This window comes from Sphaerulina musiva (assembly GCF_000320565.1).
Source record: "Sphaerulina musiva SO2202 unplaced genomic scaffold SEPMUscaffold_1, whole genome shotgun sequence".
Lineage (NCBI taxonomy): Eukaryota > Fungi > Ascomycota > Dothideomycetes > Mycosphaerellales > Mycosphaerellaceae > Sphaerulina > Sphaerulina musiva.
In genome coordinates, this window is record NW_016017383.1 from 2,490,076 (window position 1) to 2,504,449 (window position 14,374).

The 14,374-nt window shown below is 54.5% G+C and overlaps 7 protein-coding genes across 7 annotated transcripts; 6 read left to right on the forward strand and 1 right to left on the reverse strand.

The window, feature by feature from the left end:
• Positions 1-190: 190 nt before the first annotated feature.
• SEPMUDRAFT_76887 (uncharacterized protein) lies at positions 191-1,198 on the forward strand (the record flags this gene model as incomplete). The annotated part of the gene is made up of 3 exons (XM_016910153.1): positions 191-221; positions 270-366; positions 426-1,198. 3 exons carry the CDS (start codon positions 191-193, stop codon positions 709-711), a joined length of 414 nt encoding a protein of 137 aa, XP_016765161.1. The 3' UTR covers positions 712-1,198.
• Positions 426-1,198, forward strand: SEPMUDRAFT_76889 (uncharacterized protein). The gene has a single exon (XM_016910154.1). It carries the CDS (start codon positions 793-795, stop codon positions 1,015-1,017), a length of 225 nt encoding a protein of 74 aa, XP_016765162.1. The 5' UTR covers positions 426-792; the 3' UTR covers positions 1,018-1,198.
• A 288-nt stretch (positions 1,199-1,486) lies between these two features.
• Positions 1,487-4,378, forward strand: SEPMUDRAFT_146147 (uncharacterized protein). Its single transcript, XM_016903479.1, has one exon. The coding sequence runs from the start codon at positions 1,592-1,594 to the stop codon at positions 4,154-4,156; it is 2,565 nt and encodes an 854-aa protein (XP_016765163.1). The 5' UTR covers positions 1,487-1,591; the 3' UTR covers positions 4,157-4,378.
• Positions 4,379-4,802: 424 nt separating this feature from the next.
• On the forward strand, positions 4,803-6,717 carry SEPMUDRAFT_146149 (uncharacterized protein). The gene is made up of 2 exons (XM_016903480.1): positions 4,803-5,072; positions 5,135-6,717. Exon 2 carries the CDS (start codon positions 5,183-5,185, stop codon positions 6,383-6,385), a length of 1,203 nt encoding a protein of 400 aa, XP_016765164.1. The 5' UTR covers positions 4,803-5,072; positions 5,135-5,182; the 3' UTR covers positions 6,386-6,717.
• A 283-nt stretch (positions 6,718-7,000) lies between these two features.
• SEPMUDRAFT_122464 (uncharacterized protein) lies at positions 7,001-11,803 on the reverse strand. Its single transcript, XM_016901771.1, has 4 exons — positions 9,589-11,803; positions 8,255-9,535; positions 7,693-8,186; positions 7,001-7,621 (listed from the first exon to the last, which is right to left on the reverse strand). The coding sequence occupies exons 1-2, from the start codon at positions 11,783-11,785 to the stop codon at positions 8,808-8,810; spliced, it is 2,925 nt and encodes a 974-aa protein (XP_016765165.1). The 5' UTR covers positions 11,786-11,803; the 3' UTR covers positions 7,001-7,621; positions 7,693-8,186; positions 8,255-8,807.
• Positions 7,300-8,392, forward strand: SEPMUDRAFT_113066 (SURF4-domain-containing protein; the record flags this gene model as incomplete). Its single annotated transcript, XM_016901012.1, has 3 exons — positions 7,300-7,621; positions 7,693-8,186; positions 8,255-8,392. The coding sequence occupies 3 exons, from the start codon at positions 7,300-7,302 to the stop codon at positions 8,390-8,392; spliced, it is 954 nt and encodes a 317-aa protein (XP_016765166.1).
• Positions 11,804-12,205: 402 nt separating the features above from the next.
• On the forward strand, positions 12,206-14,368 carry SEPMUDRAFT_146150 (uncharacterized protein; the record flags this gene model as incomplete). The annotated part of the gene is made up of 4 exons (XM_016903481.1): positions 12,206-12,235; positions 12,345-12,447; positions 12,589-12,729; positions 12,874-14,368. 4 exons carry the CDS (start codon positions 12,206-12,208, stop codon positions 14,298-14,300), a joined length of 1,701 nt encoding a protein of 566 aa, XP_016765167.1. The 3' UTR covers positions 14,301-14,368.
• Positions 14,369-14,374: the final 6 nt, after the last annotated feature.

A 14,374-nucleotide genomic window follows, 5' to 3' on the forward strand; every position in this document is an offset into this window, starting at 1 on the left:
AACAATATTTGAGTTTCGCCAACACACGCGACTCCAGTGCTGAGTTCTCCACCTTCCAGCCTGGCCCCCGGCCCGGCCTGGTTGGTCCATCATCTCTGGCGCTCAACCTCCAACGCCGAGCCCTCCACCGTCCCGTTTCAATAACCACCAAGAACGTCGACGGGAACAATAAAATTGAGGCCTCGCGGAGATGGCCACAACGACGCAGGATGAGGTGGACAGTACGTTGATCCGCCTCGAGCAAGCCATACCTCACTGACTAGCCAAAGAGGATCTCCGCGCCATCATTACCAACCTTTACATCGTGCTTTGCCAAGCACACGACTATCAAGGCTCGAATACCAACCAGGCCATGCAAGCCGAGATGTAGGCCTTTTTTCCCACTCATTGGATCATCAACAGTCCATGTGCTCACGCCTGGACAGCATACTTTTGCTCCAGAATTTGAAGAGTCTGAGCCAGAAGGCCCAGCTTCTGCCTACGCACTTGCCCGTAGAGATCATCAACTACGTCGAGAACTCGCGGAATCCGGATATCTACACGCGCGAGTTCGTGGAGCTTGTGATGCGCTACAATCAGCAGCAGAAGGGGAGGAGTGAGGCTTACGGCCAATATCACGACATTCTTGCCGAAACGATCATGACCGCCATCCCAGACATGGCAGCCGACATCAAGTCGGTCGCTGCAGCATCTGGTAGACCGATCAGCTAAGACCCGATCAAGCTGTCATCAGAGGTATCGGACACAAGGTTCTGAGCTTGAATTGCTGGTGACTTCGTTCGTCGAAGCAACATGCGCAGTCTGCCTTCGTTCTTACCACCGCACGGCCGATCTACTCGAGGCTCTCGTCCTTCGAACTCCAGGCTCTCTGACATCTCAATATGCCCGAGATGGCTTCAGCCCTGTCTTTTCTATCGCAAGGCAACGAGACCGCGTCCCCACCGGTTCTCACCTCACGAACGAGCAGATCAAATAATTTATTTACATCTGGGAAAGATGGAAGCACTACGGCCATAATTGAGAATGGGGATTTACTGGACCGCTGATGAAATGAGGTGAACACGCAAGTGATTGGCTTTGCGACAGTACTGGTTAGCATCCGTTGGAGGCAATTGTTGCTGCCGTATCGGCATGAGGAGAACCAGAAAAGAAGATGAGCCCTTCCCGCAGGATATAGTACCTAAGCATGAATCGCTGTTCCAACATATCGTCTTCCTACACGTCGGCGGGTAACGCTTACCATTCCTCTAGAGCCCAGCTGCGCGTGGTGATTAGAGTCGTGTATATTAGAGACGGTGAATAACGATATGTGATTTGTAGACACCTCGTCCAGAGTCAGACCCGCGTTCAGTTGCCCAAGATACAAAGTAAAGCATGCAGGGTGGAGAAGTTTGGAATAGGCTCTCGGGAAGTGGGTGCATCCCGTCATGCCGTCTGTTGTTGTTTTGATCTCACCACTCTCGACAACATAGCAACCCGCACCCACCACGCACGCGTTGAAATCCGTTCCTGGCGCGCTATTGACATTGTCTATGTTAATCGACAACACATTGCCGGTATAAACTTATTCGGACAGCATCGTCCGAGCGACATGTCGCGCTTTTCGCGAGGACGAGCCGCTTCGCCGCCCTACGACGACAACGTCTTCGCGACTGCCACGGAGACGAGCTTCCGAGAGCAAGACCTGCTGCACTCAACACCGCAACGCGACGCGTTTCCGCTCCACTACCATCCGCGCCCCTCACCCTCGCTGTCGCCAGGCCGTGGTGACGATCAGGACTCGCTGGGCAGTGCCGACATGTCAATTGAGCTGGGGCGAGGCGCGAAGCGATTTCAGCACGATCTGACCGATATGTCGTCCAACGCCGTCTTCAGCTTCGAGCATACGCCGCCTTTCCAGTCGCGAAGCAACAGCGAGCGACCTCCGCCCGACAGTGCGCTGAGGAAGCAAGCGTCGGTCCGCAGGGCCACGGCGTCGGCCAGAGCGAACGATGCTCTCAAGAGGACAACTACTCCACGTGCCGTGTCCGACACATTGCCTCGACGCCAAGCCGAGGCACAGCCTGTGCAGCCCACGGCCACATTCACAATGCGAGGGTCCCGCTTTGCTAGTGTACGACAAGTCTCATCTCACTACCATGTGCCCAGGCATTACAGTATTGAGGAGGGCCTCGAGAATGCGGGCCAAACCCCACGCAGAGCTGCTGCCGGAAATCCCACCGTCCAGTCCGCGACCTACACAACCGGCCAGTCGTTCATGCTACCAGATCTACCTAACATCACGGAGCTGGTGTCGGGCCGGAACGAAGGGACACCGATGATGAAGCGCACATCGACAACATCTCGGACACGTTTCGTGTCTGACACGCATCGCGCCGTCAACTCTCTATCTGTTCCTCAAGATGAGCAAGCAATATTCGCATCGTTGCAAGTACTGGGCGGTAGAGTCGCAGAGCTGGAACTTGAGAAGAGCGAGGCGCTAAAACATGTCGAGCGATACGAGCACGAAGCAACAAACTTGAGATCACAGCGAGAAGAGCAGCGTGCAGATAGTGGCATTGGTTCGGAAGACGATGATTTGGCGCAACCCGCACATCCAGACGAGGAGAGGCTGAACGCCAAGATCACGGCAGGTGAGGAAAGGCTGCACAAAATTGAGCGCAAACTGAGCGTATCAGAGATCACGATTACCCGTGTTAGCAGAGAGCGCGATCACCTTATTCAGCAGCTCGCCTCTGCCTTCCTCGCAAACGAGGAGCTGGAGAAGGACAACGAGTCTCTCCGATCAAAAATGGGCGATGTGCTTGCAGAGAACGAAAATCTCAAAGCTCGCCTGCAGGATCTGACAGAAAAGAATGCCCTTGTAAGCAGCGAAGTAGAGCGTCGGAAAAGCACTCAAAAGGGAGGGACGGCAGCATCGAGCAGAGCAGATCGGCGACGATCATCGGGCAATGCCCGACATGATGACATTGCAGAAGGTCTCACGTTTAACAGCACCGTTGACAATGGGAAGGAAAGCCGAGATGGTGTTGAGGGTCTCCGGGATGTGGAAAGCACCAGTCTTGCATCGAGAGTACAGCTCGAACTCGAGAGGCAAAGAACAGCAGCTCGGGAAACATCTCGGGGGTCTCATGAAGGCCAAAAATCCACTCGACAACGCTCGCGATCTAGATCACAGCATAGAGCCCAGGAAAGCAGAAATGAGGATTCCATTGGTCCCAGACGAGCGGCCACGTCTATGGCGTGCGATCGAAACGATCGTTGGTTCGCTGCAGAAGTCACTGGTCAATCGCAGCAATCTTCCAAGTATGCCCAAAAGTTCGAGGAAGACCTCACGCAATTGACAGATATCGATCCACTCACTGTAGCCAATCTACGTCGCAAGCTCGAGGAGGAAATGCGAGCCCGACATAGCGAGAAGCAAGTCCGGGCTCAGAGCGAAGCGGACTTCACTACGCGCTCCACTACTCAGCATTCCATTACTCGCAAGTCCTCGATGAGAGACGTTACTGCTGGCGCGGTCGATGAGATTGCGCAAAGTGATCACGCTAAGACTGTCAGAGTGCAATCACCACATACCGCGGACGAAATCTCGCACTCTGGTCATGACGACATCTCTTCCTTCGGCAACATGAGCCGCTGCCGTCGGCGCTCCTCAGCAAGCGAAGGTCTTACTTCAGCCTTCATCATCCCAGACATCACTGTCGCGATGGACCCGGTCTCTATGTCTGTACCTGTCACTGACAGGCTGGCATACAATCCTGAAGCCTCGGATGTCACCCTACGCCCAGTACAGACGCCAGCGCTTGCCCTGTCGACAGTGATCAAACACCTCGAAGCTGAAATATCTCGCATCAAAGCAAAACGCGATGTCGAGAACGCGGCATACACAGCGCACGATCCTGCATTGGCGAGGCGGGCTAGACTTGCTTGCCTGGCTAAAATAGATGGTCTGACAAGTGAGATCGAGAGGAGGAGTGATCAGGTTTATGCGTTGTACGACGCATTGGAAGCACACAAGGAGGAGGTGAAGCAAAACAAGCTTGCTCCGACCTCTGAAGACACATGTGATGCTGGGCAGGACAGCGAGCTTGAATTCGAGGGTTTTAGCGAGACTGGAGATAGCGAGGCCCAGAGTAGAGAAGCCAGAATTTGAAGGGCAACAGCAGCAGCTGAACGGGAGTTGTGAATCTCACAGTAGCGAACTTGATCATACGGCTGGGTGTTGGGGTTTTGCTGTGTATAATGAAGTTAGCGAAGCGATCGCAGTATGCATGGACAGGCAGGTTGTGGCCTTTGATATGTTCTGGCCCGGTCTAGTCATCGGCTCCCTCTTGATATGTCGTCTACCATAGCAGTCGTACACATGGTTCACGAGCATTCAGATATTTTACGCTTAATGCGGAAGACTCGTTGCAGGGATGGAACCAGAGGCATCAGAAAGCCCAGGTGTTGCCACTCACTGTACGGGCACGGACTGATGGCAGTGAGAGCTAGAGGATGTGTGGTTCGTTGCAACATTCAATACCTTCCAACCAGATGCAACTAAGTTAGTGCCAATAGTGGTTCGAACTAACTTACCGTATGCTCTACTTCGCTCCGCTCCTCGTGAGGTTCGTGTCACTACCTACCGTTGTAGAACAACTATTAATAGCTTACCTGACTTAGTATATGTACGACGGGACCACCTCCATGTAGCTAGTACCTCGCCGTACCTCCACGTGCATGCAATTGCACTCTGTCCACAACCATTGCCATCACCAGCGACGCACGCACCCCAACTTCGAGTGCAGACATCTTGCCTTACACCACACCACACCTCACCGCACCTCACCGCACCTCACCCTCACACCTTCACCCCTTCGTCCCTTGCCACCTCCCTCGCGCCACCTCCGATTTGGACTCGATACGACAAGGTGTCCCCTTGCTTCCCAGGGCTTGGCATTGCACATCGATCTTCAGCCTCGTCGGACGACCTCGTCCCTTTCATCCCTCACTCGCCAGCTTCATACTCGTACCGAGTATCTTCCAGTCCGTACACACCACCGCACAAGCGCTATTGCGTTGACTGAGTGTGTCTGCGCACCTCCTGCAACTCATCCGCCGCCTGCAAGTCATTGACCTCTACATCCAGGTTGACCAGCGCACCTCGTCCGCCTTCCCCTGCTTCGTGCAACCTGCCATGGAGACTGCAGCAAAGTACGTTGTGGTGGTAGCAGCTGGTGCGGGCTTGGTTTGGTACTACACTTCGACAGATAAGAAGGGGCAGAAGCCAGTTGCAGTACAAGACGTGAAGAAGGAGTCCAAAAAGGCCGCTCGAAAGGTCCAGAGCGTTGCAGATAAGGCCGTCAAGTCTGTCGCCAGTGTGGGTGCTGCTGCATCAACCGACACCCAGGACACCACCGCGCTGAGCGGTGCATCGAACAAGCGAAAAGCAAACACTCAGGTTGCCATCCAGACCCACGCTGCGCCGATCGCGGAGAGAGACGATGACGACGAGGCAATTGACGAGTCCACACGACAGTTTGCGGAACGAATGAGACAAGCTAGGCAGGGAGTCAATGTCAACAAGACTGACCGAGGAGAAGCCCGGGTCAAGACTGTAAAAGCCAAGGGCAGTCAGATCAGCTCGCCCGGGCTGTTATCGGGGTCGTCGCGAGCTGAAGATGACCACTGGGCCCCGGCAGCTTCCTCATCGACGCTTAAATCTAGCGGCATCGATGATATGCTGGAGAAAGCGGCCCCGGGGCCGAGTTCGCTGCGGATCACTGCGCCAACCCAGCCTACTAAGGAGAAAGTCAACAGGCCCAAGAAAGAGGAGGTCGTTGAGACTAAGAAGCAGCGTCAGAATCGCAAAAAGCGTGAGGAGAGACAGGCCGCAGACGCGGAGAGTCGGGCAGTACAGAGGAAGCTCGAGGAGCAACAGCGTCGCACCGCGCGCATAGCTAGGAACGAGCCAGCTAAGAACGGTGTGGCCGCTGCACCAACGCCACTCGATAACCCTTGGGGCGAGTCGAACGCCCATGCTGAGGCACAAGTATTAGCCTCGAGCAACCAGGGCCAACTGCTTGATACATTCGACGTCGAGTCCAATAGCAGCTCAAATGCTGGCGAGGTCAACAGCACTGCTGCCACTTCGACCACCGATCAGGCACCTTCTAGCACAATGATCGAGGATGGGGACTTTCAAAAGATCATCGAAGAGAGTAATATTGAGGACGGCTGGACTGATGTCAAGACGTCAAAGAAGAGCCGCAAGCAGCAGGGCAATGGCGATGTGACTCCCACGCAGGCAGCGGGTATTTCCAACCAGAGCAAGAAGCAAAGCAAGGTCAATGGCAGGTCAAGTGGCTTTGGTGCGCTTCAAGACGAGCCCGCAGAATAGATGATGGGCTTCCTTTTGCTAGAGCACTTCTCGTGGACGGCGTTTGAGCGTTTCTTTTTTTGATCTACACTGTTGTCGCGAGGTCGTCGATAAAACATGGCACCAGCGAACGCTGCACAGGGACGGTCGCAGTGGAGCGCAGCAGGCTTGCAGACAGCAGTTTTGGATGTACTCAAGGCAAGGCTATGGGATCTCGTCTGTATTACTGGAATACGGATTGCATTCAACAGAGTGTTTCAGAAGGCGACCATGGCTTCTTATTAGAGCGCGGTCTTCACAGCACAACGTAGGCATCCGTAGGTAGCTACAAAAATCAAAGCCTATTGGCGTTTGGGAAGTTGTGGTCTGTGGTCTGTAGAGCGTCAGCGAGCGCAGTTGCGGCAAGGTCGACAAGGTATGCTAGGTCAAGTAGGTACATGTAACTTTGGTGTAAAGGGACCTGACGACTGACGTGCCAAAGAAATGTCGCACTGAAAGGCCAGCTGTTGTCTATTAATACTCCACGCTCACACGTAGTGTATTCGACCTACTACATGTACCTTAGCTACCCGCCCCACACTCCAAATTCCCCAAAGCTCCGGTCTCCTTACATTGTCCACGCATACACTTCCACTTCCGTCCCTATCGACTGCCACCACCACCACCACCACCCTCCGGACAGCGAAGAGCGAGCGTCAGGCACAACACCGCACCACCCAGCCTGCCCCAGGAGTCGTTGTGGTGAGAGCAGCAGCAGCAGCAGCACTCCCACTTCCCGTCCTTTCGTCGGTCGGCGGTAACCGCAATCCCCCGACGGGCGTGCATTGAAGAAGCCAGCAGAGGCCATACCATATACCATACCATACCCTACCCGACGACTACGTTGCCAACCTTACAACAGAAATCAGACATATCGAGTGGGTCACGCGTCGACAATGGCGCAGATTCGCGGCACCGCTGGCTACCACCTCGGCAGCGGCAACAACGCCAACCCCAACCACGGCGGAGGCATGATGAACAATAGCTTTGGCAGCGGGCCTTCGTCGTCCTCAGCCACCAATGATCCATCGCCGCTGGACGCCATCCGGGAGCAGACGAGTAAACTGGAGGATCTGCTCGACACGTATTCAGACCCGCTCAAGCCATATCTGCCAGCCATCGGCCGCTTTCTGATCGTGGTGACCTTTTTGGAGGATGCATTGAGGATTATTACCCAGTGGAGCGATCAGTTGGAGTACCTGCACACCTATCGCTACAGTGAGTCTGCACCTGCCACACTGCATGCACAGCACCTGTGGGGCAATCGAGCTGACAACAAACGTCTGCAGTGCCGTGGGGCATCAACCACCTGTTCCTCCTGATCAATGTTCTCGCCATGACCGTCTCCTCCGTCCTCATCATCGCTCGCAAATACTCCGAATATGCCGTTGGTGGTCTCATTGGCGTTGTAGTCACACAGGCCCTCGGGTATGGGCTGATCTTCGACATCAACTTCTTCCTGCGCAACCTGTCGGTCATGGGCGGCCTCATAATGGTGCTGTCCGACAGCTGGGTTAGGAAGAAGTTTGCCCCAGCAGGGCTGCCCACACTGGATGAGAAGGACCGAAAAATGTACTTTCAACTGGCTGGCAGAGTACTTCTCATTTTCCTGTTCATTGGATTTGTGTTCGCTGGCGAATGGAGCCTCGGTCGTGTGGTAGTCATTGTCATCGGTCTCGTAGCCTGCGTCATGGTGGTCGTGGGATTCAAGGCGAAGTGGAGCGCCATTGTGCTCGTGATGATCTTGAGTGTTTTCAACATTTTGGTGAACAACTTCTGGACAGTAAGTGCACACTGTTTTCGTTTCTTCACAACTGCCATGACCCACATGTGCTGACCATAGCTCACTAGCTACACCCACATCACCCACACAAGGATTTTGCCAAGTACGATTTCTTCCAGATCCTGTCGATCGTGGGTGGACTGCTTCTTTTGGTCAACATGGGTCCGGGACAGGTAAGCTTCGACGAGAAGAAAAAGGTCTACTAGACGGTCATCCATGTGCATCTCGAGATGGCATGGTGGGAGTAAAAGACTCAGAATATGCACTAGTCTCGAACACTAGGTACCTCGAGACGTGCACGGCGAGAGCAATGTGGTCACATTTGGACACGAGAGAGGCGAAAAGGGAAACAGTGCAACGCGGCGTAGTCCGCTCCATGGAGCATGTAAAGGAGGCTGCCAATGGATACATCGAAAAGCTTGGCATACATGTCTCGTGCAATGGATGTGAGCTGTCATCTGCACCCCCACTGCGCTTCCGCAATGTCAACTGCCCGCCCGCTTTCCCCCCAGCGAAGACAACGTGTTCGTCCTCGGTCGCATCCATTGTTCGTCCCATTGCGAGCTGAGGAGCTGCTCGGCGTACATCATGCGCGAACGCGAATGCTCACCGTGCCAGACCCTATGACAAAGAGATATCGCGGCCATGCGCGCTGCCTGCAGTGGCCTGAGCCTCCCATATGCCTAGATCCTTCCCCTCTCGATCCTTGCGATTGTGCCACTTCTTGCCTTCGGCCTTCAAAATCAGCATGCTGCGGCTAGTGTGTGCAAAACTATCCACGAGCTCGCGCATCCGCCCCGCAGCCACAAATGTCTCGGACAGGTGGTAATCATCATTCGCGATCGTGACGCTCAGATCCATACTCTTGACCAAATGTTCCCGAGAGATCATGTAGCCAGCAGCGTGATGCACGGCATTGTATGCGATGATGAGTTCGGGGAAGTACCACTTTCGAATCAACTCCAGATCCGCAGCTTCCTCCTCGTCGACAGGGTTCAATAACAAGTTGCCTTCGACCACAGGCAGCATAGCTTCATCAACCGCCTCTTTGGACGCCTTGAGGGTCGGACCAGCTCCAGAGAGCTTAGGTTTCTTCAGCGTGTATGCCTCCTCTTCAGCTCTCCAACTCGCAAGAGCTTGAATGGCGGTCATGACTAGCTCCAACTCGTAGTACGTCCGGCTCTGGCGGGCGAGAAGCTCCGTCGTGGATCCTTCGCCTGCCGAGAGGTCAGAGTCTGGGTCCATGGGATTGATGGATTTGCCAATGACTTGATAGGACTTCCGCCTCGCAAGTGTCTCATACGGAAATTCGTCTACGATGTACAAGGCGCAGCCCAAGCGACCTGCAACTACAAGGTGGGTCAGCTTTGTGAGCGGCGATCATGAATTCGAGAAAACTTACTCAAAGCTTTCCTGAGAGCCAGCGACAGGTTACCGAAAGTCTTCTCCCATTGCCCGTCGATGATATTGAACCACCTCAGGCTTGCGACTATGGCACGATCGTCTTCGATCGAGTGCTCAGGCACAAAGTCACTAGCAATACGCTGACTCGGGTGATGCGCCTCCTGTGAGGTTTCTAACATCTTTAATGGCTTCTCCATCCTCCCGAGGTCATTCGCCAGGTACTGATCAAGCATGTAGCCAAGCTGTTCGTTGAGAATAAAAACAACATCCAAGCCATACTGCTTCAGAAGACCAAGCGTTTCTTGCTGCTCCCTCTCGTCCGTGATGTCCTGCAACACGCGGCTCATCGTGGCCACGTACGCACCCTTCGAGAGACGGGATGCGTAGACTGGAATGAGGTCACGTTTGCCTGCCGCTCGCAATGCCTGAATGTATGCCACGATTGTGTTCTCCTTGGCTGACTGTGCCTCCCAGTCGAGTTTCTGCGGGGACAAGGTATCCAAGATAATGCCCATATGGACCACTATGCGAAGAGTCTGGGGATCCAAGGCAACCTCCATCTCGGGCTGATTCGATCGTTTATCATCCCAAAAAGGCTCGAGATGCACGATCATCTGCTCCATGGAATGAAGCTGCCTGTCTGCATACGCGACCGCAAACCCAAGGGTATGAATTAGGCTGCCGATATCGTTGGCAATGAGATAGCTTTGTATGATCTTCATAGGCTGGACAGCCTCCTTTGCAGTCTCGGGCTCTTTCCGCAACCTGGCGAGGAGGTCATAGATGGCTTGATCCGGGTCCTGCAACTCCTCCTCTGTGACGCCACTTCGAGCAAACGGCGCACGATCGGGAAAGTTGTTGACAAGGTAAAGATCGAATTGCCGTACCAGATAAGAGCTGTAGTTCGCATAGAGGCGATCGTCCAAGGTGTGACAGACCTTCTGCATGGCATTGACAGCGCCACCCAGCAGACCATACACTGCAGCTTCAAAGTCACTGGTGCAGCCAGATTGCGAGGCAAGGTAGCACATCTTTCTCCACGCAGAGTTCGAGGCCACATCGCTCCCGTCTGATGACTTGCCGATAACGATCGCTCTCCAGCTTTCATTGCGCTGCTCGCACCATTCGCTGACTTGTTCCCAGCTATGGCCTCGCCTAAGCATTTCCCAGCATGTGATCCAAGTTGCGCGCTCGAAGTAAGCATCCGGCCTCTCTAACGATCGGTCTTGCCTGGTTGCGGCATCTGGATCCAAGCTTGTCACGAGAGCTTCGGGATTGTCACTGCGCTTCAGATGAGGCAAAGGCATGGCATCAGGTTCAGGCCATGCTCTCAGTCGCTTCTCATGCTTGATCCTCTCTCTCGTATGCATCCACCCATTGCTCCATAGTCCTCGCCCACGTCCAGCTTTAGACTCCAGCTCCTCTACGATCCCGGCCACCTCACTGGCCTGATGGTTGGCAGACTGCTCTAGCCATTGCTTGACCAGGTGCCGCTCCTTTGCGACATCATCCGTCAAAAGGAAACGATCCCACAGCGCCGCCTCTGAAGTATACCGGTGCACATCGCCGAGCTCCCTGAGCCTATCATCTCGCTGTCTCTTCTGTGCGCGCTGATCCGGGTGATGATGCAGCTCCAGCATGAGTCTGAATAAATCCCAGATATCGGCCTCCTGCTGCCACTTTCGCTGCTGTTCCACCTTTTCCTTTTTGCTCTCGCTTACACTAGCAGCCAGCCTGAGGCTCTTCGTGGTCGCCAGTACATCTGTCGAAGTGGCCGTTGAGACGTGAGCGGCATTACTCCATTCCTGCCGCAGCAATTGAGCCCTTTCTTTGCGATGCTCGATATCCAATTTATAGGCCGCGTCCTTGGCAATGTTCTGGTATTCGTCCACAAGGCCGAGTACGGCATCATATGTGCTGCTCTGAGGCAGAGAGTCCAAGAACTCGTCCAGTCGCTCTGCAAACGTCTCGACTTCCTTGCCAACGCGCTCAGCCATGTCACGCAGGTGTTGTGAAGCATCGCGCAGGCCAAGATCCAAGGGCGATTCATCACGCTGCTGGCGAGTGGTCGTTTGGGGCGCGTCCTCATGTCGTGCGACTAATTCCCAGCCCGACGCGGCTTTCGTAGAGCGGGTAGAGCGAGTTTTGCGTGCTGGCGGCTTTTGTATGGGCCCGTTCCGAGTGGACAAAGGCATCGTGGTGGTGGTGGTGGTGGTGGTGGTGGTGGTGGTGGTGAGGATGGTATTGGTTGCCCTCGCCGTGGGTGTGGCTACGATATGGGTCTGGATATGGGTAGGGCGAGGCACACTACCTAATGGGAGTGAATCTGCAGAGAATAACGCGTCAAGCTCGCGAGAACGTATGGGTACCTCTAGGCCAGTGCCAGATAGGGCAGACAAGCACGGTGAAGCTTAAATCACACTAGGCTTCTTGTGGAAGGTCCGGTCGTATCCCCACCCTATTCCGCTAAGGTATGCATGGCTTTGGTATGGGTCAGCCAGCCAGACAAGTGCAAGCACACGCACCGAACAGGTACATGGAAAGGAGATATCGACATGGCGCCGCGATACAAAAGCGATACGTGGTGTCGGTTGGTACTGGCCATTCTGCTTACTATGTCAGACGTGCTGCATGCGTGGACCAGCGTACGTATACAGACAAGCAAGCAGGCAAGCAAAACTCCTAGCAGGAGGAGTTTAGTGTTGCATGCGCGCGGCTGATACTCAACATGGCACTTTAATAACTGGAGTGCAGCATCTGCTTGCGTGGTCACGCCGTAAGCCAGTCAAGGCGGCACTGCTCGACAAGATCAAGGCTGCCCAGCACTATGACGAGTGGCTCGAGGCCGCCCAGGCATGTGAGTGACGGTGATGATGTTGGTGATGAACAAGACGAAAATGGTGATGGTGATGGTGATGGCGAAGGTGATGATGGCGGTGATGAAGATGACAAGGTGCATGTTGAGGCAGTCAGGCACTGATCCGCTGCATATCAATAGTGGACAATTTGCCTAATGCATACCGGTGGCGCATCAACCCCATTGACTCGCGCTATGATTTCCGCCTGCTGGAGGAGCGCAGGCGCAACCTCTACCTCAAGCGCAGGGACGATGATATACCCGAGTTGACTTCGTACCTACGTGAGTATCACCCGCCGCTCGAAGGCATATCGTGATCTTCCAGTTCGGGCTATGGTGGCAGCTCGAAGACAGACATTGCTCCAGCTTACATGTACCTGCTTCGGCTACCTGACATGCCGGCTGACCTGCAACGTGCTCCTCTAGGACACGGGCTATTCCGTAACATGTATGGCATCACAAAGCTGGCTCTGTATGACAAGACGTATGCCAGCACCAAGGAAAACATCCATCTGTACGTGGATGTCACAGTCGACAGTATCCGCACCATTGCTACATCGGCCACGAGTGAGACCACGCGCGACGGAAGACTGAGCGCCCAGGAGCTGATCGATAATGTGCACGACGCCAAGCAAACCTTTGGGCATTCTGCCCTGATGCTGCAAGGCGGTTCCATATTTGGACTGTGCCATCTGGGAGTGGTCAAGGCACTGCTGCAGGAAGACTGTCTGCCTCGAGTGATAGTCGGCACTGCGACAGGAGCCCTCATGGCAGCACTCGTTGGCATACATACCAGAGAGGAGCTGCCAGAACTGCTCTGTGGAGAGAGACTCGATCTGTCTGCCTTCGCTGCTTCTTCTCTCGAAGCCAAGAGACGCAACGCAGCAGAGCTCGAGCTCCTTGGAAAGGATGCGCCAGCGGGAATACTGCCAAATTGGTTCCACGTCCTGGGCCGGAGAATTGAAAGACTTGCCATGGAGGGCTTTATCTTGGACCCGGATGTGCTCAATGAATGTATCAAAGCCAACGTGGGAGACATTACCTTTGCCGAAGCCTACCAACGTACCGGCTGCATTCTCAATATCGTAGTCTCGCCCCCAACGGAAGATATTCCCAGCCTGATGAACCACCTCACTGCGCCAAACGTGCTGGTACGCTCGGCAGCCATGATATCACATGTCACCAATATTGTGTACCAGAAGAGCAGGACGCCTATTTACCTGCTCTCTAAGGATTCGGACGGAAATATTGAAACCATCATGCTCCCTCCGCCCTCCCATGAGACCGCTCACCCCGCTCAGCGACCTGGCCTTCGTTTAGCCCATGACCATCCGACACGCAGGTTGCGACAACAGTTCAACGTAGAACACTTCATCATCTGCCAAGCACGTCCCTACCTCGCACCATTCATCCAACCGTCCCTGCCCTACGTGCGCGGAGAGGGCCACAGCTGGCTGCCACCCCTGTTCATGGGGCTTGTAAAGCATACCCTCCAACTGGCCGATATTTTTGGCGTTCTCCCCGCCAACATCAGCCGCATTCTCAGCGACGAACAAATTCAAGGAGACAAATTCATTCTCGTGCCGGAGCTGGCGATTACGGACTGGAGACGCATGCTCAAGAACCCCTCCAAGGAAGAGGTCGATTACTGGATCCTGAAGGGTGAACGATGTGTCTGGCCCAGTCTGTGCGCGTTGAAGGTGAGAATGACTGTCGAGAACGCGCTTGCGGAGGCTTGGACGAGCGTCAAGAGGAAGAAAGGAGGGAACTGCGGCGCAGAGACAAACACTGCTGCTGATGAGCGGAGCTTGATCGCCCTACCTCCGCAGCCAGTATACAGGGCCGACCAATAAGCGCGAAGAGACCTGCGCCCGCATCGGCTTTACATAATATGGGACATACACGTACACTGCATGAAAGGCGTCTT